The sequence below is a fragment of the Colobus angolensis genome, unplaced genomic scaffold, assembly GCF_000951035.1.
Source record: "Colobus angolensis palliatus isolate OR3802 unplaced genomic scaffold, Cang.pa_1.0 Scaffold78, whole genome shotgun sequence".
Classification (NCBI taxonomy): domain Eukaryota; kingdom Metazoa; phylum Chordata; class Mammalia; order Primates; family Cercopithecidae; genus Colobus; species Colobus angolensis.
This window is the reverse complement of record NW_012121598.1, coordinates 4,410,236-4,435,457: the sequence shown is the minus strand read 5'-3', so window position 1 is coordinate 4,435,457 and position 25,222 is coordinate 4,410,236. Positions and strand designations below refer to the sequence as shown.

Genomic DNA, 25,222 nt, shown 5'->3' with positions numbered 1-25,222 from the left:
AAAACTGGGCCAGTGATGTGTGGGGAGAAAGTCTGCAAGAGATGGCTGCAGCCCACAAGATTCAGTTTTCAAAGGCAGCCTCCCGATGTGCTCTTCTGCAGATTGAGGCACTAACATACAGTTCACATTCACTCCAGCAATATCCCACTTTACTGTGACATGAGTTGTCCAGTGAGCCCTCAGCTGGAGAATCCACACAACCAATTTGGTGTGTATTTCAATTAAGGATGAAATCTACCATATGCCCCCAATGACAGCTGCACAGCCCATGAGCTGTTGAATTATACTACATTGAGGGAGTCAAATAGAAAAGCCTCTCAAGCCGTTTGAAATTTGGCTTGGAAAACAGAAAGATGACTTGCAGATGAAGGAAATGGGTGGATAAGATCATCGTTGCTCAAAGACAGAGCTTCATGAAGGCACTTGTGGCCCAGGTGACTGACCTCCTTCACATTTGTGAAGCAGGGCTATGAGTCAGAGCTATGGGTTATTTTGTCACAACTTTCTCACTCAGTAGTAGGGTGGGGAAATAAGAGAAGGTAGTTCTTTGTCCACATTCACCATTTTCTTTTCACCATGGCAAACATTAAGTATTCATATCAGATACCACTTCTGAGAGGTTCCTGAGCTCTGTTCCATACTCTGTGGACAAGAAAGCAGGCAACAAGTGCTTTGTCCACAGTCATGGAAAGAGGCACTGATAAATAGTGCTAAAACTCTGTTTTAGGTTGGTTTCTCTCAGATGCAGGCCCTGTGACAAAAATTTGAGGGTAAGAATTTGAGGGGAAGGTGATCCTAAGAAACATTAATAGAGGAATGGAAAGTGAGACAGGAAGAGAAGTCAATATGAGGTATACTGATGTTGGCAGGTGAGTCTGGGCCTGTTGAGCTTCAAATCACAGGTCCTCTGGAACTTGTATGTGTAAAGCTCAGTCCTGTCCTACCATGGGCAAGAAAGCCAAAGTATTTACCCAATAACTCCCAGTTATCACTGATTGAGGCGGCTCTCAAGGATATTAACTCCTTAGCACTTTCAGGTTGTCCAGACACAAACAAAAATACTAAGCCCTCTGCTCTTGGTCTGAGACTCCCTGGGTCTTCTGGTAAGAGGGTATGGTAGAGAAAGTGTTAAGATATTCATGAAGAACTCTCATCATCTCCTACTTTTTGGTCAACTTCTAGTCCATCCTACCTTCTCAAAACCTATCAATGGCAGCACTATGCTTTTCACCAACCATTGTGTCTTGAAGCTGCAGCCCTTATTGACTCAAAGCTTTTTCTTCATTTCTTTCATTCATGTGCATCTGCTCACAATGAGTGTTTACTGAGTGCCTATTACTTTCCAGGCCCCAGGCAGACAGCAGTGAGAAAGGCATACATGGCTCCTGACCACGTGCAGCTCACAGTCCACCAGAAAAGACAGAGGTTAAATTAAAACTACATTTCACATAAAGAACTTAATCTAATTGTGATAAACTGCTATAATAGAAAAATACATAACATGGTAAGGGCACATAAAAGAGTGTTTAACCTAACTGAGGCCAGAAGGCAGTCAAGGAAAACTTCCTCAAAGTAATGAAGTATATGCCAGAAGGAAAACAAAAATCGAATCATAGAGAACCTGTACCCAACCCTTACTAGGTCCAGTCAGAGCTTCTCTCATATCTCTCCCTTTTTATCCCATCCTCACTGATACTCTAGTACCTACTTCTCTTCAACCAAGGCAAAAGCTCCTGCTACCATATTAATATTTCTAAAATATCTATAACAACCACTGCTTTCAAAGCCAAGCCTGGGTAAGCCTGAGCATAGCACTGAAGGTCCTGCCACAGTCTGGTTCCACTAAACACATTACCCCTATTCCCCAGTATGTATGTCCTCTGCCATGCAGCTTGGACTCACCATTGCCTGAATACTCCATGATAGAGTCTTGGCAGAGTATGCACTATTGAATCAACTGGCTGAGTGAAATTGGCTACATTCTTGAGTATTTAATTTTTCTCTGCTCAAATTCAAGGAAATGCCAAAGCCATGAGAATATTATGCCAACTTCTCCTCACATTCTATCACCAGACAAAGAATAAGTTTCATACTGACTACTAAGTGACAGGAACTAAAAACTTGTGACTGATGGACCCTGACCAGACAGGCCTTGTAAAGAATCACTGTAAATTTTCCTTGAAGTGTCAGAGGATCATATGAAACTCTCTCCTTCACTGCTTCTCATGTTGTCACAAGGAGCTCAGGGTATGCAAAAAGCAACAGTATAATTTCTCTTCCCTACTTGACTTCCCATAATACTTATTATGCGCATCACACATTTTATTATTCAATATAACTAAGGGATACTGTATAAGGAAAGCACTTCTGGAAACATTTAAGCCCCAAATATGTGTAAACTATGAAAAATTTTGTACCTACTAAAGATCCCTGGCTACTTTATCATAAAAATGTGCTTTATTAAAATATCATTTATACAAGTGGTAATTATAAATCTCTATTGAGTTTGCTTTGAAAAAATTTTAATTTTAGTCAAATGCTCTACAAGGCTCTGACTTTTTATGAATTTGCATCAATTAGCTTTTGAAAGCTGGTGGACAGAGAGAAAGAGACAGAGACAGAGAAACAAGGTGAGACAGAAGTTGAGAATACAAGAAATTGCTAGCATTAAGGCAAAACAAAGAAAAATTGTCTTTATTGGTTTAGTGCACTTCTCTGTGTTAACTTGATAAAAAAAAAAAAAAAAGAAAAAGAAAAGTACTCTTTTTCCAAAAAGGATCTGAGAAAAATAGGAAGAAAGGAAAAATAAATGTTATTCATTACAACTTTGCCATGTGGAGCCCTAGCTGATCAGTCTCATTTTCAAAACTATCTTGACCTGGCCATTCTTCAACTGACACTTCATTATTATTGCTGGAAAACAGAAAGTTTGCTCAGACTGAGATAAGCTTTTTTAAAAAATATTTTTACATGAGAGTTTATTTCTTTATTTAATGAGACCATCTTCAAACAAAAATTATATTCATTCACATGTTGCCAAAAATGGAAGAATAGAACCATATTGAAAAGAAAATATGCTTAGAATTCCAGTCTATATTCCTAAGCAAAAGCATATGCCTAATATCAATATCTCTGAGTAAAGTGCACATTAGCAGTTTTATCTTCATTTCCCTTTTGTATGAAACCTGGGATTTTAGTGATTTGCAGCAACATGATTTAGAAACATTTTCCATCTTGATAAAGTCTTTCATTTTTCTTTCTTCCACATTGTAAAAGAGAAAAATTCATAGTATTTAAAACAATGTGTTTATCTACGTCAATTGGGAGGAGTGTGTAGCAAAAAGCCAAATTCAGATGCCAATTTTGCTGACCAAAGTACCTCTAAAATGCATATGGGGTTATGCAGTTAAACTGAGAAAACATCCTCAAGAACAGGAGGTTCTGCAGTGGATTAAGATCTTCAGCTACTACTGCTTCCAAAGGAGATGCCCTTTTTCTAGTTAACTCTCAAAAAACATTCCCCCATCCCAATAACTTTTACAACAGAGACTCAGCACCACAATTTCATCCATCATTTTCTTCTTGTATTTTTGGGAGAGTAGTCACAACATGAACTGATTTTACATGTCTAATACTTATTTCAGCTCACCTATGGATCTGGTAGAGGATATCTAATTTCGTGATAAAACTTTGAAAACAATGTTGTGTATGTTTGAGGTCTCCTTAGGAAGGCAACACTTACTCATCAACCTCAAGATGAAAGGTCAACAAGACTAAGCCCTCAAACAAATAAGACACTAATTTCTTCCATCTTCTGAAAAAGGAAGTGTGTCGTAAAAGAAAAAAAAGTTCATCGAACCTTTGATATTAAAAAGTTTACAGCACTGTTTCTCTACACATATGCACTGATCAAATACTATGAAGAGTTCAACATTAAAGCACTTCTATTACATTATTTTTAGACATTATCTTAATAAGTAAATTTAAAAAATAAAACATTTAAATCATAATTTTTCAAAAAATGTATACCCCCCCAAATATTCCAGAAACAAAAAGCTTTATTTTCCTGGCTCAGTATATCTCTAATTTCCTGAATTTCCCAACCTCAGAGGATAGAAGTAAGAGGAGAAGTGCTAAGTCAGTAACAAGGGAAAACTACACTTTACACACCTCCACAGGATCTAGTCCAGTGCTGAGCATATAATAAGTACTTGTAAAAAACTGCGAAATTGTGCAAAATAAAGTACAGAGCAGGTGATGCAGGGAGTAGTCATTCATCTATTCAACAAATCCTGTGTCTCTTCAGCTTAAGCACCACATCAAGCATTAGGGATATAAGAGTTAACAAGACAAAACACCGCCTCAGCTCTCAGGTAAAACTGAATCTGAAAGAAGAGACAGACATTGAATAAATGATTGTGATAAGTGCCATAACTGAAAAATTAAGTGCTTCAAAATATAAAGGGGGCTCTAACTTAGTCCAGGAGTAAGCAAGTCAGGGAAGGCTTCCTTGAGGGACATTTAGACTAAGACTTCAAAGAGGGCTGAAGGAAGAATGTCCTGGGCAGGTGCAAAGTCCCTGAAATGAGAGTGAGTCTCATGGCTGGCGTGTAAGGAAAGCAGGTGATGCTAAGATATGAAAAGGATGAGGTGCACAGATCTCAGATATGGTGGCTCTCCAGGTGGTGATATGGACTTTTTACTTTACTCCAACGAAATAGGAAGCTTTTGAAAGGTGTGAAGCAGGGGAATTTAAATTGCTCAGATTTAAATTTCTAAACTGTCATGCTGTTATTTAAAGAATGATTGGGAAAGAGATGAGCATGAATTTAAGGAACAGTGAGAAGGCTAATGTGATAGTCAATAACTGATGATGAGACCCATGGAAAAATATAAGGTATGGGAAAGATTGAGTTCAATTTCAACATGCTCAGTCTGAGAGGTCTATGGTTCATTCAAGTAAAGATGGTCAATAAGGCATTGGATATAGAGGTTTGGAGCTCAGCCAAGAAAGCCTTAGTTGAAGATGTTTATTAGGAAGTCATCATCATAGAGATGGAAGTTGAAGCTGAGGGCATGAGACCAACAGAAGAAAGACCACTAGAAAGAAGAAGACCAAGGCCAAGGCCTTGAAGAACACCGAATTTAAACATCTGTGGGAGGAGGAGTGAATTCCTGCCATCTCTTCTTCCCTGCCCAGGGCAGGTCAGTGGGGGGAATGGCTAAAACCCAAAAGAAATAGCAACAAAAATATAAGGGGGAAAAAAATGGAAGTGAAGTATACTGGAAACCAAAGGAAGAGAATGTTTCAAGAGGGAAAGACTAGTTAACTCTGTTGAAAGGCAAGAAATAACAATGAGAAATAAGATGAAGACTGAAAAGGGTCCACTGGATTTACCAATGAAAAAATCTTTGGTGGCCTAAGAAAGAGCAAATTCAATATTATGGAGAAGGCAGAAGTGAGATTTTAGTAAATTAAGGAATAAGAGGGAGGTAGAGGAGTAAAGATAACACATATAAAGCAATTTTTGAGAAGTTTAGCTGTGAAGAGAATGAAAAAGTAGAAATAGAAATAGTAGATGGAGAGAATTGTGAGGCTTAGGGTAGACTTTTCTAATATAAAATACTAGGATAGGTAGAGTCTGATAGAAAGGATTTAGTAGAGAAATAGAGGTGAGGAACAGGTTAAAGATGGAGTGAGTTCCCTGCAGCCACACACGGAAGGGCTGGCTTTGACAGGAGATGCAGATATAGAGAGACATGCAGATATGATGGCAGGAAGCCAAAGTCTATGTGACCACATCTATTTCCAACATGAAATATGGGAGAAGATCACTTTTGGAAGTTAGGCTGAATCAAGTAATGGGTGTTTGAGAGAAGTAAAGAAGTTCTGAAATTATTACTACTGAGAAAATAGATTTCAGGCTGTATTTAGGACCTGGTAAAGGTTGGTAATCCTAAGTCTTAGGTGATATCTATCAGTATCCATCAGGAGATCAAAGCAAGAGTGGAAGAAAACACAGTGGAGCTCCTGACCCAGAATCCACTTCCTAGCCTCCAGCCTCAGTCCTCTCTCCAACTTTCTAGTCATATTATGAGCTATTCTGGATTATTTATAACATTCAATTCCTGTGTCACTTTTTGGATCACTGGATTACTTACTATGTGATCACATATTAACCATTTCCTGTTTCATAATCCCTCAACTTGAACTCAACTCTACTGTCCACTCTCTCTAGTCCCATGTCCTATGCCCCTTTGTATATCTTCATGCTGCTAGAACTACAATAGCTACCCAATGAAAACTACCTAAATAGATTTAAGGTTTAACTGTGAGGGTTTTATAAAGAGAGATTTCCAAGACTCCCTGCTGGTTTGTGTTTCCCTAGTAGACATGGAAAAATCTTCTTCCTGGGTACTGGGTGTGGGGGGACTGCACCAATCCTGTATTTTTGGAGTGACGAATGATAACCCAATATAAAAACTGCATCTTAGAGGACCAGAAGGGGTGAGGCTGCCATCACTTTTGTTGAGGAAACAAGACCAGCTGTGGTCATTCCCATCAATTGTCTTTCTCCACCCATAGACCTAACCCATAACTCTGCTTCACATATATAAGCTGCCCTTTTCTTCTCAGTGCCACCCTAGAAGACCCAACTGGTTCATCTGTCTTCTGAGTTAGAAATCAGATTTCTCTATACCCAAAGACCTTCAGTTGGAATGTTGCTGCAGTCAGAATGTTGACCGAAAATTTGGGGAAAGAGATAAAGTAATAGAGAACAATGAAAATAAAGACAAGAAAAACCTTACTTCAAGTTTTGCTAGCTTGCCAAGTTCATACCTTCGCAGCCAGCCGACACTCCATCACCCTGATATTGAAATGAGAAGTTGCTGCCTTATTCATCTCCACACAACTGTTGGCAATCACAAACACTGCTCCACTTGGGAGTTTTACATCAGTTGCCCTCAGAGGACTAAATTCTATCAACTTGGCCTGTTAGAAGAAAAATGAAAGGAGAAACATAATTTATTAGAATGCAGAAAATGTTCAAGTGTTTATGTATTTATTTATCTTAACAAAGCATTTTCTCAAAAATGCATTCATTCATTCAAATATTACTTATTGACCTCCAGGTGCTGTACTAGGCACTGGAAATACAACAGTGAACAAGAAAGACACTGCCACTCCTCTCATAGAGCCTACAGTCAAGTGGGAAAGACAGTCTAGTAGACAGACAAATACATTTCCAAGTTGTGTTACAATGGTAGCAAAGCACAGATGCTATATGGACACATAGCTGAAGCATCCGATCAGATACAGCCTAGTGTAGGCTCCACCCAGTTGAAAAAGAGAAATCTAAACTGAGTCCTAAAAGATGAGCAAAAGTAGGGCAGACAGAGGGTTTCTTTCCTCAAAAAGCATGTCAAGAAGAGGGAAGAACTTAGGCAAGTCCTGGAGCAAAGAACAACATGGGATGTTAATGGAGCTACAGGCATGGAAATTTGGTTTGGGGCTTACAGTTTGAGGGGTGAGAAGTGGTAAGAAGTTAGGATAGAGGGGTAAAGCAGGGGTCAGATGGTCAAGTGTTTTGTAAGCCCAAAGAACTTGGACTGTGCTCAGATTTTATAGCTAACTTACATTAATATCAGGACTCTGGCCCTCATGTCTGCCTGTTGAGTCTCATCCAAAACACCCAAAGTATTTTCTTAGTATTAAAACAAATTTCCTCATGCTTCATGTCTTTGGCTTAGGGGAATCAATAACAAATATTCTTAATAAGAAGGAATCCAGGTGTTCTTGGAAAATAGCCAAGCCTGTAGGAATCTGATGAAAAACTAAGAAAATGTTTTAAAGAAATGTTTGCTCTATTTTGGAAATGAGCAGCTTATGGGCAACAACTCAAACCTCTGCTCTGCCTAAAGGAGTTGATAGCCAAGGGGAAGTGGTATCCAGCTAAGGAATTCATTCCTGGCTTACTGTCAACATTCTTTTTCCCACCACTGAAGCCCCAAAAATGTTGACAAAGAAAAATGATACCAAAGGGTAAATTATAAAAAGAGGGACTATGAATATATGTGGTAAGAGAACTATGATTTGGGTTTAAAACCAACATGAGATTATAAAAATGCCATGAGATGAAGTGATTTAGGACAGGAGCGGGAAATGAGGTTCTAATAAATAGGGAATTGAGAAAGCTCATCTTAACAATGAAGAAAAATAGAAGAAGGGAAAAAGCTAGACACATGAGAAAAACAGACCTGAGGTATCATTCTGGAAGTGTAAGAGAAAGGCAATCAACATGAAATAGAGTAGGTTAACTGGTGGCAGCCTTGAGTTACAAGCAGCTGGGAAATAATATCCTACAATAGAGCCTAATATAGGAGGCTGTCCATAACCAAGCATCCTGAGGCTCTCAGGGCCTTCCTCTCCATGTAAATTTTCCCACTAGGAATTTCCAAATGGTTCCTATTTGGAATGCTACCTACAGTTCCTTCTTCTGCAAGAAATGATATAGACTGGTCCATGCCTCCTCCTTCAGTACCAATGTAACGCTCACTCTTGGCACAGATTTCTGCAAGTTCCACCTGGAAAGGTAAAAACTGATTTGTACTGTGAGTAGTCATAACTCATTTCTCATTCATTTCTTACTACAGGCATGACAAATAGGTTTGAATTTCAGTGCCAACTCTGATCAACTAATAGTAGCCTGCCTGGAGCACTGCATTAAAAAGGGCTCCAGACTATAGGAAAACATACCAAAATCAATTAACAGTGTCTGCTATGGGTATGAAATAAGATATTGACTGTAAACGCTATGTTTTTGTCATCCCTAAAAGTCTCCACAGAGCAAGCAGTTTCTACCATCTTTCTATTTACTCTATCCTTCCCTAGACTGGTATCACTGAAAATCTCATATGGGCAATCATTCATTTTCGCCTCAGCTTCCTTTGTCTCCCAACAGTGAACTATTCCACAGCCTACCCATAACCAAAGTGGGGACACTAAACTGTATTTTCCTGCCCAAAATTAATGAAGTCTCTCTGGCATTTCCATTAAATGTAAGAATCAGAACTGGTGTCATCTCATCAGACTCATCTTCCTCCAACCAAGATGAAGAGACCTAATAGATGCACACAGTTCTAATCCAAACTGAAAATCTTGAAATATGTTTAATAATCTTTATTGGTTTCCTATTGATTAAGAAATAAATCTAAACCCCTCAACCAGGCATTTCGAAGGCTTCCAAAAATCTGGGACCATTATGCACATGAAATTGTATCATTTACCATTCTTATCCAGTTAGATTTGTCTCTTTGACCATTTCACATATTATGCAACTTGGTATTACTTCCTGTCTTCTCTCCTGTATAAATTGTACTTTTGTTCAATATCCAGTTTATTGGCTAGGTACTATAGATAAATCCCTGGGCTGACCACTCAAATCTTTCTTCATGGCCGGGCACTGTGGCTTACACCTGTAATCCCAGCACTTTGGGAGGCCAAGGTTGGTGGAGGTCAAGAGATCAAGACTATCCTGGCCAACATGGTGAAACCCTGTCTCTATGAAAAATATAAAAATTAGGTGAGTGTGGTGGTGCACACCTATAGTCCCAGCTACTCAGGAGGCTGAGGCAGGAGAACCGCTTGAACCTGGGCGGCGGAGGTTGCAGTGAGCTGAGATTGCACTACTGCACTCCAATCTGGTGACACAGTGAGACCCCTTCTAAAAAAACAAATAATCTTTCTTCATTATGGAGTCTTCTTCAAATATTATTCCCATCATGGTGTCCCCTTTTTCTAAACTCCTAAAACATTTATAGTTAGTATCATCTAATACACTACTATTCATTTATTCATCTATTCAGTTTTTCTTTCTTGTAAGACTTTATTCAGGCCCTTATTTCTGTTTTACTATATGATGTTTCTAGAATAATTATTCTGAAACACTGATATAATCATCTCTTGCCTGCTTGGTTGTCAACACCTTAATGCTCATAGTCCTCAGCATGGTACACAAGGTCTCTAATGACTTAACCCTAGTGCAGTTCTCCAGCCTGCTCTCCCACCACTCCTCCTGTAAACCCTAAGTTCCAGCCATGAGGGATACTAAACAAATGCTGTTCTTTACCACCCCAGGCTCTTTCACATCCCATTGTCTTTATAATATGATTTTCTATTCTCTTCACTCAATACCTCCCTACCCAGCATTCCCAACTAGTCAACAATTCAAGCAGCACCTTGCTGTGGAACCTGCACTACCACCCAAATGCACACATACCACATAACGCCTCCTCAGCACTCCCTGTTAATAACTCTATTATCATGTATTGACTATGCTTTAAGTGTGGATCTACCTGTCTTTTTATCTACATGTCTGTGAGAGTCCACGCAGGACCTAGATCAGAGCCCACTTAATATGAGCTGAATCACAGTGTTATTATTGTTCCTTGTTTCACGTTTCTATCACATCTGTTTGTTGTGAGAGATGAATAAAGTACGGTGTTTCTTTTGTGTCCCTTACTTCACATAATGCCAAACACATAGTAAATACTAATAAACACCTGCTGCTTTCAATTTCTGAGAATAGTTGCCCAAACACCATCTGACAGATTCTGCAAGTGTCACATTCCTTGTTGGTCATGTGGATTCACTAACATTACCTTTGTCTTGTGACATGAGGTGAACTTAGGATTTTGATGCAATAGGCATTGTTCACGGCCTGCTGACACACAGAGCCAGTGTCCATAATATGTACATTAAAAATAAATTAGTAACCAAAAGGTCAAAACACTTGGATTTAAAATGTAGAGAAACAACATACCCAGATGAAGCAGTACATTCATCATTACGTAAGAGATGATGGAACCTGGGTGCCCATCTAACTGTGACCCTGGGCCAGTGTCAAAAGTCCCCTCCCCTCAACAGCAATAACAGCCACATTTACTGAGTGACAGTATGTGGTAAGTATACTCAGTACCTTGCAATATTTCTTTTGTAAGCATTATCTCCTTCAAACCTTCAAACAATGTTCTGCTTATCCCCATTATAGAGATGAAAAAAATGGAGTTTAGAGATATATAACCAGAAGTGGAAGAGCCAGGATTTGAACCTCATCTGTCTGACTCCAAATGCTGTATTCGTTTCTCACTGGACTTCAACTACTCCCTGCAAAATGGAGATGATGCAATCTATTTTTCACTACCTCAAAGGGATATGAAAAGACAAATGAGATTCACCAAAATTTAAGTATCTTCCCTCTTAAGAGGGAAAAACCAGAACATTGAGAAGTTTGACAAGTTTATGCTTAGTAATTATTTTTTCCATTTATTCATATTCTATTAACAATGCTAATGGTTTTAGTAGTTAAGGTTTATTGAGCACTTATTATGTGCTAGGTAGTGTTCTAATTGCTTTGCCTGAATTATTTATTTCTCACACAACCCTATTGATATGGTTTGGCTGTGCCCCCACCCAAAAGTTCATCTTGAAGTGTAATCCCCATAATCCCCACGTGTCAAGGGCAAGACCGGGTGGAGGTAATTGGATCACAGGGTTGGTTTCCCCTATGCTGTTCTCATGAGAGTGAGTGAGTCTCAGGAGATCTGATGATTTTATAAGTGTCTGGCATTTCCCCTGCTTGCACTCACTCTGCCCTGCTGCCTTGTGAAGAAAGCACCTGCTTCTCTTTTGCCTTCTGCCATGATCGTAAATTTCCTGAGGCCGCCCCAGCAATGTGGAACTGTCAGTCAATTATATCTCTTTCCTTTATAAATTACTCAGTCAAGTATTTCCTCATAGCAGTGTGATAATGGACTAATACACCTATAAACTAGGTCTCTGCGGTTTACAGATTAGGAAACTGAGTGGGTTTATGAGTTGAGACTAGGCTAGTAATTATTAAAGATATGATTCAAACTCAAATTATCTGACTTCAGCACCCATAATCTTAACCACCACCATATATTACCTCCTATCCGTAAGAAGGAGAAAAATACCCACCTCCCTAGCCATGGTATTATTGTAATGATCCAAGAAACTAAAGTTTAAAACTTCAAATAAAAGCACCTCATAGTGCTCTAAAGTACTACACAGTTGTTGTTATCTTTACGTGATGAATAAGGAATCATCTGATTTACACAAGAAAGCAGCTAAGTCCCAAGCCAAATGTAAAGACAAATTATAATTACTATAGAATATAAGACCATTTTTTAAGTGTTCAGGGAGATAGAATTTAAAGAATCTGAATGCCCCTAAAACATTCTGCTGTCTATCCCTTCCTTCAAAATCCTAATGACTGAGAATCATTACGGAAGACAATTTGACTGCATGGGAAACTTTTCCAAAGTGTATAACCAATAGGCTTGTATCTATTCAGACTTCTGCCCTCTGGACAGTTAAGAGAAACCTGACATTATTTACGAAGCTACTTTAGTCCTTTGTGTGGTTCTCTTGAAGCAGCCTGGGAAGGAAACAAAAGGCTTGTGGGCTTCCTAAATTAAACAGTTTGTCCATCTGCACACCACCGGAACTCCAGGTAAGAGGAGAAATGAAATAACAGGGTTCAATTTAATAGAGAATCTAATTAAATCTAACTGATTAGAACTGAGAAGGGCTAAATATTTATGAATGTTATGCTTCGCTAAACCTGGATATCCACAAAAAAAACAATAATAAGGATACAAAAAGACTCAAGATATTAATACAGTGACCTGTTTTTGTTTAGCAGTTTTACTAATGAGACTGTTAAAAGTTTAATTACACTGGAAGGAATGTTTCTCTGAGTTAGGTAACCATGCCTAAGGGAAGCCTAACTATTCAGAACACAAGGCTCTAACCAAGACAAAATTACACTGTTATAGTCGGCTGCCATAAGTGTAAGTCGAGAGAAAGGAAAGAAATAAACAGACCCATTCATTCATTCAAAAATCATTTAAATAGTGACCTAACAGATAAGTGAATAAGCCAGTGTCTGCCCTCAAGGAGCACACAATATTGATAGTGTCTTTAGGTGAACAAGTCTTGCAAAAGAAAATGTAAACCTAGAGTGCCAGACAGCTTCTGGTTGCCTCTCCAGATCTGTCCACTTGTCTTCATCCTGCTATCCCAGAAGGCTGCCCAGGATGAACTACAGTCATGTGCTGCACAAACATTTTGGAGTGGTCTCCTAAGAGTAAAATGGAGCTGAACAATTCCTATCACCTAGTGACACCATAGCTCAGAGCAGTTGTAACATCACATTACATCTGTGGTGATGTTGACGTAAACAAACCTACTGCACTGCCAGTCATATAAAAGTGTACTACATATGATTACGCACAGTACATAACACTTGATAATGGTAATAAATGGCTATGCTACTGGTGCACATATTTATTATACCTTTTATCATTATGATAGAGCATACTCCTACTTATTAAAAAAAAAAGTTAACTGTAAAACAGTCTTAAGACAGGTTTTTGGGAGGTATGCCAGAAGAAGGCACTGTTATCACAGGAGATGACAGCTCCATGCATGTTATTGCCCCTGAAGACCTTCCAGTAGGAAAGATGTGGAGGTGGAATACAGTGATATTGATGATCCTGACTCTGTTTTAGTTTTTAACAAAAAAATTAAAAGTTTAAAAAGTTAAAAAAATTAAAATTTTTAAAAATAGAAAAGAGTTCATAGAATAAGGATATAAAGAAACATTTTGTACAGTTATACAATGTGTTTATGTTTTAAGCTAAGTGTTATTACAAGAGTCAAAACTTTTTTTTTAAGTTTATAAAGTAAGAAAGTTACAGCAAGCTAAGGTTAGTTTATTACTGAAGGAAAACATTTTTGTATAAATTTAGTGTAGCCTACGTGTACAGTGTTGATAAAGTCTACAGTAGTGTACAGTCATGTCCTGGGCCTTCACATTCACTCACCACTCACAGACTCACCCAGAGCAACTGCCAGTCTTGCAAGCTCCATTCATGATAAATGCCCAATATAACTGTACCATTTTTTTCTTTTAAACCATATTTTTACCTTTTTTATGTTTAGATACACAAATACTTACTATTGTGTTACAACTGCCTATAGTATTCAGTATAGTAATACGCTTCTGGTTCTATAGCCTAGAAGCAATAAGCTGTACCATATAGACTAGGTGTGTAGTAGGCTACACCATCTAGGTTTGTGTTAGTACACTCTGTGATGTTGACACAATGACTAAATCACCTAACAGTGCATTTCTCAGTCCATAACTCCATTGTTAAGCAATGCATAATTGTGCATCAATAGGCTCCAGTGCTCTCTGCTTCCCATTAGGTTCTTCTAACAGAGGACTCTGGCAGGAAGTGGGGAAGGGAGGGCGAGTGAAGTCAGGTCTCGAGTGTACCTTCAGGCCCAAGGGCAGTAACAGCACAGCTACAACTAGTCCTGGGTGTCCCCTAAACCCACATCTTTGTAAACAGTCCCAGTGAAATAAACTGTCCTTTCGTATTGAGTGTGCCATCTGTTTTCTGTTACAGCCCTGACTGTTTCATCTAGACAAGGTAAAAACATTAATGGTTCCCCTGACTTTACCTCAAATATTTTCTCTATTTTCTCTCCCTATAATCCTTCTCCACCCTAACTTTCAAAATTTCTGAGTTCTTACCTGGGGCTATTTTCAAATTCTTCCCCAAGCTGGCAAACATATTAGGTAGAGCCCAGCCAGGACAGAGAAATTCTCCATGAAATGGCACTAAGATAACTCTAAAGAGACTGAAGCAGACTTGCTTTGTTTTGAAACATGGCTGATGACTAAGCTCTAACTTATAGACACTTTGTAAGGAAAAGAAAAAAAGAAAAAGAAAAAAGCCTGTTCTAGTATTTTTTTTTCAAGAAGGAGGCTATTGTTTCTTCTTCACATCTCTAACTCAAAGAGATGGAACACAAAGGAATTAGTAACTTTTCCATTTTTTACTTCAAGAAAAGTTGCCTGAGGACAAAGACAGCCAATTCCCAAAACGGGCATAGCAGATGCAAATGACCCTGATGGTTCAGGCTGAAATGTTCCTGTAAATAATACAGGAAAGAAAGGAAGGAGTTTAAATATCAAAACAAGCAGAAACTAGAAAAAAACAACAGTGAGGAGGTTTCTCCAAAGTTAATCTAAGAAATCTGCGAAAATGTAGAAACACCACAGAGTTTGCGTTAAGCACTCATGCTTTTTCACACATAGCTTGTTTTAAGTTCTTAGGACTGGATATTCGTATGTTCCTATAAAAGCTCAATGGGCTCAGAAAGTGTGTATCACAAAAGAACAAAAGTACACTCTCCTATCTGTGTACAGTGGAGAGAACATGATCTAATGAACCTGGAGAAAGCTAGTAGTTGGGACATGTGGCTCTAAAAATATCTCAGGTGCTCAGTGAGGGCAGAAATGCAGTCTTCCAGTGGCTCCCTCCAGACTCGTCGACAAGAGAAAGACAAAGACCACTTCCTTAACCTAACTGACCTGCAATCCAAGTCACAGAGGGACCCAGATTCTAAGAACGGGCCTTCAACAATGAGGCTGGAGCAAAGTATTTTATTCAAACACTGTGGGATCCTAGGCCCACGGGAATACTGGGGAAATGTCTATGATAGGTTTCTTCTAGACCTCAACCATCACGGCCTGTACTGGATGAGGAGGAATCTTATTAGTACCTAACAATGTACAAACTTGGATGTTTCTCCAGATGATGATTCTGGATGTGCAAATGTGTGTGGTAAAACTGTTAAAATATTAATATGAATCTAAAAGGTAATAATGAGATGCAAAGGGACAAAAGAGTACAGTATACTCTGCTACTCCAAGTGCGGCCTTCACACACAGCATTGGTGTCACCAGGAACAGGTTAAATGTGTACAATCTCATGCTCCATCCTACTGAATCAGAATCTGCAGCTTAACAAGATCCCCAGGTGATCTGCATGCACATTAAATCTGAAACAGCTCTTTAAATGACTTCCTACATGACAAGACTTTCTTGATAAATTAAACAAATTGGGAAATAATATTCATAAAAAAGTGAAGAAAGCTGACAAATACCAAATGTCTTCTAAGGCTAGACACTGTGCAGGGTATTTTGTACATCTTATTTAATTTACAAAACAACCTAGAAAAAGAATTATAACGTTTTATAGAATTGTAACTTCTCTATTTCATAGAGAAGGAAATTGAGACTTAAAAAGGTCAATAAACTGACCTAAGATTCAAAGCCAGAAAGGCCTGGCTCCAAAGTCCACCAAGCTACCTTGTCATTCTCCTTCACGAAGCAGAGGCTGTGCCCAAAATTGGGCCCTGGTGAGCCAATGGAGCACAATTTATGCATATCAGGACTGAAACTCCTTTTCATTAGAATAAACAATGAAGTCGACTGTAAGTTATAGGAAGCAGACATTTCTGATTCATCACAATGTTCCTCCATTTTCTCTTCAAGTTAAAAAACATATACCTTGCTGGATGGTCTGAGGCTTGGAGGGCTTTGCCATTATCCATCTCCAAACACAATTCCCAAATACTTGCCTTCCAAAGACCCCAATGTTCTTCATTGTTTCACAACCCAGAGTGACCTCAATATAAGGCTAATATCTTGGTATGATTTCTATAGCCCGATAATAGTAATGCCAGCTAACACAATGCCTCAGACACTGTTCTAAGCACTTTTTGTGTTCTATCTAGTTTCAAATTTGTGAGGGAGGGAGTTTCAAATCCATTTTATAATGAAGAAACTGAAGCATAGAGAGGTTGAGTCAACTGCCCAAGATCATTCAGCTAGTAAATGGCAAAGCCAGAATTTGAGCTCAGAGTCTTGGTTCTATGCTTTTAAGCAAAATAGTATACTTTATCTCTCAGGGAAAGGTTTCAGGAGTAGACTAGGAACCCAAAATTCAGGAGCCCCCAAAGCCTTCCCTCCATACTTATCTCCCTCTAGCACAATTGACTGAATCCCTTCCACTGTTTAAATTCTTAAAAAACACAGGGTGGGAGTTGGAGGGAATAGTCAGCAAACACATACCGAAGTAACTACTACTGGGAAGAGGAGAAGAGGGGAGGAAAAAACTGCCTAAAAAAACAGTTGTTGGGGAAAGCCACCAGGAGGCAGCAGCCTGGCCAGCCTGAAGGAATCAGACAATAACAGGACCCGAGTCACTGCTACTAAATACCAACGGGGCCTCCAATGCCTGTGGTAAAGGCTGGTGTTGCTCCTTTGGCTGGCAGAATACTTATTTTGGCTCTGACCTTCTAAAAATGCTAAATAATGATAACAATGGATAGGCGGCAGGCTTACAATCTCTGTGGTTTGGCAAGCGTGTCCTGGAATTGCACGTTCCTTCCCATGGATAGAAGAACCTTCTATTCCCTGGAGGAAGGGTTCCTCATACTGTGTTATGAGCAGAACAGTCCTGTCCCACCCTTGAGGTCCTAACTGCAGGATTTCTAGTGGTAAACCAATCTGCACTGTCCTAGAGAAAGAAAGAAGAGGGGGCATTCGATGACTAGTTATTATTTCTTTCCCTAGCATAATAATAACTATGAGAATACTTGCTAATTTTCCTAATATGGATCTGATCATACAGATATAGACACAAACCAAAGAGAAAGAAAGAACCTCTACGAATCATCATCTGAATCAACCAAATACGTAACTCAGTGTACATATTTGCCTTGGGGAAAGGGTTTTATGTATACAGTAGTTAATTCGCAAACACTTTGACATGTAGTGGGAAGCATCTTTAGGGTCAGGAAATGATGAGGTGTTCCAAGAGTTGCTACATGAAATAAATTGATTTTACTGCATTGTGCTCAAATGTTATGCTCAGAGCATCTACTGAAGGTCATTGTAAGAAACAGTCATGTGAACACCACTTTTGCATTTGTTTTCAGACATTGCAGAGGTGATTTTCATTATATTTTATGTGCTCTAAAGAATCCATGTGGGAAATACATTTCAGAATTTAGCACCCCCAGGGAAAATACTGCCTCTTCTGAAGAACTGGAATGATTCCTCTATTCTGATCATGAGACCTCTGTAACTTAATATTGCCCTTTTTACCCTTGGCCTCCAGGAATCTCAGTAAGATTAAACAAAACAACTACATTAAGTAATTAACAGTTGGTATGTTTTTATTCTTCTTTCTTTTGTCCTAGTTTTCTACTTCTAATTTATTAACCTCATTGAATATTTTGGGTTGTATAATTCCTAGACACTTTAAACATAAAGAAAGTAGGCACTTGGTACAAGTAGAATAAAAAATTGAGACATAGCAGATGGGAGGAATAGTTATGTTAAGGTAGCAAAAGAGTACACTCTAAGAAGGGGGAGTAAGAATGGTGAGGAGGTCCAGTAGCCATATTCCATGAGGAATAGTTGAAACAACACTGGATGTGTGGCTTACAGAAAGAGTAAGAGGACCCACAAGCAGTTCCTTCAAACTTCAAAGGATTCCAATATCAAAAGGAGACAATTGGGGACACATGGGTAGAAAGGGTAGAGTTTGATTAAATAGAAGGAAAATCTTTCCAATGACTAGAGTGGTCCAAGAATGAGAAGGGCTAATTTGTGAAGCAGTGAGATCACTATGGTAACAGAGGCTAGAAAATGATTTCCTATTAATATCTCAAGTTGGGAGGTGACTGGAATAAAAATGCACATAGGGAGAGGGCCCCTGAATTCTGGGGTTCAGAGACAGTAGTCTCTTAACTTCAATTCCTAGGGAAACTACACTTCCTTGTCCTCCTCCAAATTTTAAAAATTTATAAATATTCTGTTCTACAAAAGATGAAAATGAATGTAGAAATGCTGAAACAAAAGGGTTAAATTCCTTGCTCTTTGCAAAATAGGAGAGGGAAGTAAAAGGAAAACTTCATGAAACAGTAGAGAATTTCCATTTTGTCCTGTCTTCCAACATGTGGATTCTTGGGCACAACTCTACTCAAAACGATGTTTGTGAGGCCTATGCTAAGTTGAGGCTACCACAAGAGCTCACCTTCACCCTCCATGCAATCTACCAGGACCCTGACCTTGCACTGCACAATATACCATATGGAAGAATACCTTAGGGGCAGATTCATTTGATGTCTCGTATAGCACTTTTTAAATATATATATGCAGGTCTAAGCTACACGCCGTGGGAGAACCAAAAGAAGTGCTGACAACCAATAACGTTCATGAACAATCTAATTACAAATCACAGCCCAAGTACAGTCTAATCCATAAGGCAAAAAACTGACCTAGAAAACTTATCCTTTGAAAAGTAAATGATTGTAATCTCTTTCTCTAGATTTTCATTCCTTGAGTACCTATGTATAGTTACTCCTGACACTCCCCCAAATTATAAATGTTATAAATACTATGCTTAACAAAAGACTTAGTTAAAAATAGAAACAATATTGCAGATGATGTTGCATAATCACTATCTTGGATGTAAATATAAAAATGTCATTTAGTTTAGCACACTATTGGTAGAAGGGCTCAATGGAGAGGGAAGTAATTTCTAATGGAACAAAAACTAACCTAGACCAGGAGATGTACCCAATTGGTAAGGTAATTTGCTAGAAAATAAATCCATTTTATACACTGCCAATCCATGGAACAAAAGACGCTAACATTGTCTAAAGAGGGACAGTAGAAGAAGGGGAGAAAAAGATCATTTCAAGGTATACCAGTAAGGATAGAACCCTGGCTGGCTGCTTTGCAAGGTGGATAACGGGCTCATTGCCAATGGACCAAACAGCAGCCCGCAACATCAGCCACTGTCCTTACACCACCTGTGCCTCAGACTGCAGCTCTGCTCACTTTCTCTCTTCACTTCATGATTCTTTCTATCCACGTATTTCAGAGGATATATTACTTATTTCTATAGCTGAAGTTTTAGCTCTGCAAAGCACTCTAGAACACTCTGCATTTTACACTGACATATGACATAGTGACTTTAAAAAATGAGTAATTTTTGGCTTGCACCTGCAACTCAGCTTCTACGTCTCAACTGACACCACAAAGCCTTTCCCAAAACCTCCCTTCCCCATTTAAATTGGGTTCTCCCTGTTCTCTCTCATAATCTGTTTCCTTCATAACATTTATCACAATCTGTGTATAGATATTTGTGTATGTTTGTTTAATATTAGTCTTCCTCCATTAGTCTAAGCTCCATGAGGGGAGGAGGCATTCTGTTCACCTTGTATCTCTAATGCCTAAACTATTTGTTGATAAATGAATGCTGACTAAATGAATGAACAAATGAGTATACAATGTCAACTCCCCATTTCCCTGCTAACCCACCATATTCAGAGACAAAAATCTTCCCCTAATAAATGAATATGCACCAAATTAAAACCCTGGAACTATGCAGTCATTGTATGACATTGGCACATCTTGGAGAGTGAAATATCACTTTCTTCTCTACATTTAGAGTTTTACAATAGAAAAATCTATCTCATTCTTCTTTATATGTTTATGTGCTGAGATACAGAGCAAAAAAAATCCAGAAAATTTATTATAGTCAATATTTTCCAACTTCCTTCTTTGATAAAAATATGAAAGAGGTAATTTTACTTCTTTCCATTTTTCTGATTTATTCAAGAAAAATGTGCCAATAACTATCATGAAAAGGAGGAAATAAAGAACTAGAAAATTCCACTAAAATAGAAATAACATGTTATCACAGAAATGGCATTATGTGTAGAAGAAAAAGGGTTTAAGTGATGAAACCATCCAAGACATTCCCAAACAGGTTTCCCAGTCTGTTACTAGAAACACTGCTGCCACTATTGAAGGGATTCCCCATTGGACTGAGACTCTGGAGACAGAAGACCTTGACAAAGATTCTTTGCTTCACCAAACTTTAGTCATGCTCCTGAACTAGCTACTAGCCCTATCTGTTCACCCTGCTAAATCAGGTTAGTGGGAACACCCCACCCTCAATATCCGATCACCCTTGATATCTGATCAGGTTCCTCATCTTCCACCATCCCCCAGGTAATGACTGATCAGCTTGGCCTGCATTAAGCAAGAATCCTTTTAGGTCAGGTTAGCTGGAATCCTCATTACTCCTGCTGTTTAATTTCCCATTCACTAGCTCCCACCCTGCTCCTTGGCTATAACTTCCCACTTGGTCATGCTGTATTCAGAGTTGAGCCCAGCTTCTCTCTCCCATTGCAAAATCTCGTCACAATGGTCCTTGAGAAAGCCTGCTTTGCCATGCTTTAACAAGTATCATTGAATATTTTTTCTTTAACACCCTTTACCCCTTTACTTTGCTCAAGTTCCTCCCTTCCATACTGGTTTTTAGTTCATCATCTGTTGTTCCTCCAAGGTCCCAGCCACTACTCTCAATCCCCTGAAATTAATACAATAGTTATAAAACTCACCGTAATGGACCCATGTGAGATGTCTAGCCACCCTCTTCCCATCTCTACACTTTTCTGGGGACACTGAACTCTTTTTTCTCTTTCTTAGCACTCTACCTCCAACTATTAATGCCACAAGGTCATAACAATATAACTCATAATTGCCAGATTCACACACTGTAATCCCCCCAATCTCCCATCCACCCAACAAAATGCTTTATCACAGTTCATAGATCCAGGAGGGGGTACCTGACTGAAGACACTAACCAGATTCCCTTCTAGAGCTCCTTCTTCAGAAAAATTTTCCCAATGGGGAAAGAGTCAGTTTTAAGCGATATATGTCTATCTCATATGATCATAGAAGCTGTCAGCAGCCATATTTTCTAAAATGGCAACCTGAGAAGTAGATGAAGCTGGTCTGAAGATTAAGAAGAATGAAACAGACAAGCAAAACAGAGAGCAAGACAAGTGAGAGAGGCAGTCTTAACAACACTTAGGTTTCTGGTTTCTGTGCATTCCTGAAACCCAGCTCCATTATATTAGACTGCAAAATGACCATAAATTCTTCCCTTCTCTGTTTCCGTTCCCTTGCAATGTGACTTTGTAGCTCCTCCCATCAAAAGATGAAATCTGTTTCTCCACTCAGATGGAGAGCTGTGATAAAACTTGCTTTGCTCAATTTTGATAGATGCATATGAGACATAAACAGAAACTTGAAAAGCACTTGTACATTGGAGTTTGCCCTCTACCTGTTCCTGGAAGCTGGAGATCTCCATTTAGATAAGCCTGGACTAGCCTGGAGGATGACAGACATGTGGCCTAAGTCCTCCTATCATGTCGGCTGACAGCCAGCCAATCCAGAAGCACAACTGTCAACCTGACCAGCAGCTGAGATCAGATGTCTTAATGAGTCCAGTCAAAATAGAATTATTGTCAAGTTGAACCCAGTCCAAGTGGTGGTTGTCTTAAGCCACTATATTTTGAAAAAATTGTTACACAGCAAAAGCTAACTGACATACCCTCCTTTGCATTTTAGGACACCTACTTAAAGCAAACATTCCTTTTTTAATGAAGTTGGCTTGAGTGGGCTATTTTTCCTTGCTAGCAAGAATCTTAAAAACTTACATGTGCTTTTGGAATATTTTATCTTCACAGAAGCCCAAAGAATATTCAAACATTCAAACAATGTTAAACACTTTGTTCCATTCAGTTAAAAAAAATGGAACTACTCACTTTATCTTCCCTGAGGTCTATGATGGTCTTCTCTATGGCTTGTCAATTTTTAGTATATATATATATGTGTTTCCAAATAAACGTGCTTCTGGGGATATAGTGACAGGAGAAAACAGACCGGAATTCTAAACCATTCTCATTTTCTACTTGCTCTTTCACTACAACTAAATTCAAGGAGCAACTCCTCTGGGGAACTTTTCCTGGCCTCCTGGGATCTGAGTTTCATACTTTAACTCTCTGCTTTATTACATCACGTGGGTATATAGCACAGCAGTTAAAGCATGTAAGTTTCCTCCTCTGCAAAATACAAATTATAATAATTACCTACTTCATTGTGTCACTGTTAAGATTTTAAAAGTCTAGCATACATATAGTTAGTGCATCAATATCCCACCACTTCAGGATCTTTATATCTACCATTCCTACAGTCTGGAATGCTCTTATCCTAAAATCTCTGCTCAAATGTTACCTCATCAGACAGACCTTCCCTCACTTCTTTAAAATATACTAATACCCCCTGCCACTCTCCATCTCAAACCCTGCTTTTTCTTCAAGGCTTTTACCACTTTAGGTTATCTTTTCACTTATTTATTTTCTATCACCCTTCTTTCCCCACTTAAATGTAAGCTCCATGAGAGCAGACACTGCATTTTAGTAATTGCTCTACCCCAGTGCCAAGAACAGTGCCTGACACAAAATAGATATGTTATTAAAAATTGTTAATTGAATCAACATATGAGCTAAATGTAGTCTCTTTGAGTTGTAATATTTGAAGATACAAAGATTTTATTTTCCTCACAATACTTAAGGTGACCGTGAGTCCAATATTTGGTTGTATAAGATTATGGATAATTTTCTTTAATTTCTAATTAAATAAAATTTTATTTTATTAATTATAATTATAATTAAAATTAAATAAAATAACCCCTAATCTTATACAATAGAATATACTGCGTTTACAGCTAAAAAAATTTTAAGGAACATATAATCATTTCTAATGAGATCAGGAAAAACCTAGGGCTATTAAGAAATATAGTTTCACCCATTTAAGATGTTCTGCTGTATTTCCCACTTCTACCCATGGCTTTGGGAACACCCAGCTCATGAACCAGCCCTCAGTGCTAAAACTCACACTTGAAAACTGTATTCTCACTGCCATTGCATTCAGTCAATATTTATAATTTTTAACTATGACACTGTAATTAGAAAATATTTAATTGATCTTAAATTTCTGATAAACAAAAACTCTAACTTTACTAGTTACAATAGCTATGTAATGCCTATTCTTTACACTAGGGAATTTTCCACATGCATCAAGAGATATTCGTGCCTTTAGAAACATTTCCATTTTGGCTAGCCAATTATGTATTATAGAAGTGCATCCCATTTTCTTGCCTCTGTTGTTCCTTTACCACCTCCCTGTGTAATAACTCCTTCACGTGAGAATGTAAGGGACAGGTGAAAAAATTCAGCAAGTTCAAGTGTGACATCCAAGAGGAACAGTCTTTACTAGTACTGTTACTATGACAGCTTTACTAATTCACATGCTTAAATTTACGGGATTTATTTATGTATATAACGGACAAAGCCTATTAGCAACTAGGGGAAACCCAGCACCTAGCACAAATGCCTAAAACTAAGAATGACAGTCATCAGCTAGTGTGGTAGAGACACCAACAAATTAGAATAGACCTCAGCCATAAGAGAGGCAGGAGAGAGACCAGTGGATCAACCCTGCCTGGAGCATAATAACTCCTCAGTAAATGTGGATAAATGAATAAATCCTCTGGATTAAACCAAATTGTAAAATTGATAGAATCTCAAGTTAAAACTCAAATAATTATTTATGTCATCACCAGGAAATTATCATGTTGCAAATTAGATTACATTTTTTTAATTAATTCAGTTAGGCACCATACTGCCTGATCTAAATCAGTTGTGATTTGAGTCTATTGGGATCCAAACATTTAAAAAATAAATAGTCTCTATGCTTGAAAACCCCTTGATGGTCTAGAGGGAAACATCGTTGCAATACAAAGTGAGAAGTGCTATAGTGAAGTTAAAAGTTAACAGGATATTGACATCTTACAGGCCAAGGAGCTTTAATCAAGGGGGCAACAGGGGATAATCTATTTAAACAATTACATCTGGCTAAAGCTTGCAAATTGACATGGATGGTACTGAGTAAGCAAATATATGTGAATGGTTCAGTACTAGCAATACAACTATCTGTCTGCCTCCTATAGATGAGGAAAGGACTACACTGTTTATCTTTTCTTTCTTCTATTGTGCTAACTATATGACTAGAGAAACCTGAAAAAATCAAGTAACAATCAAATGATGGTTCCATCACCACCACCCATCCAGAAAGAAAGAAAAGGCTAAAATACATAAGAAAGCATGCACATGAAAGGCAGCTATCTGCCCATGTCAGGGCTCTCTTAAGTCCACCTGTTCCCTGCAGAAGCTCTGGCTTATACCAATTTATCTAGATGGGCTACAGTATCATTTTTACAGTTATATATACTACTGATCAGCCTCTTTTAATCTAACACAGAGCTCCAGAGAATTAAGCCTGTGTAGCATAAACCCCTTAAAAGATTACAATAATTACAGACACAAAGACATGTAAATATTTGTTAG

The 25,222-nt window shown here is 38.4% G+C and overlaps 1 protein-coding gene across 4 annotated transcripts in view; it reads right to left on the bottom strand.

Annotated features, from left to right (window-relative positions):
* GALK2 (galactokinase 2) overlaps positions 1-25,222 on the bottom strand; it is a 231,304-nt gene that overhangs the window by 81,365 nt on the left and 124,717 nt on the right. For all 4 annotated transcript variants that reach the window (XM_011928595.1, XM_011928594.1, XM_011928593.1 and 1 more), the window contains exons 6-7: positions 8,488-8,586; positions 6,842-6,994 (exon numbers count right to left, since the gene is read on the bottom strand). In XM_011928595.1, the coding sequence (XP_011783985.1) occupies positions 6,842-6,994; positions 8,488-8,586 (252 nt within the window). The remainder of the gene's footprint in view (positions 1-6,841; positions 6,995-8,487; positions 8,587-25,222) is intronic.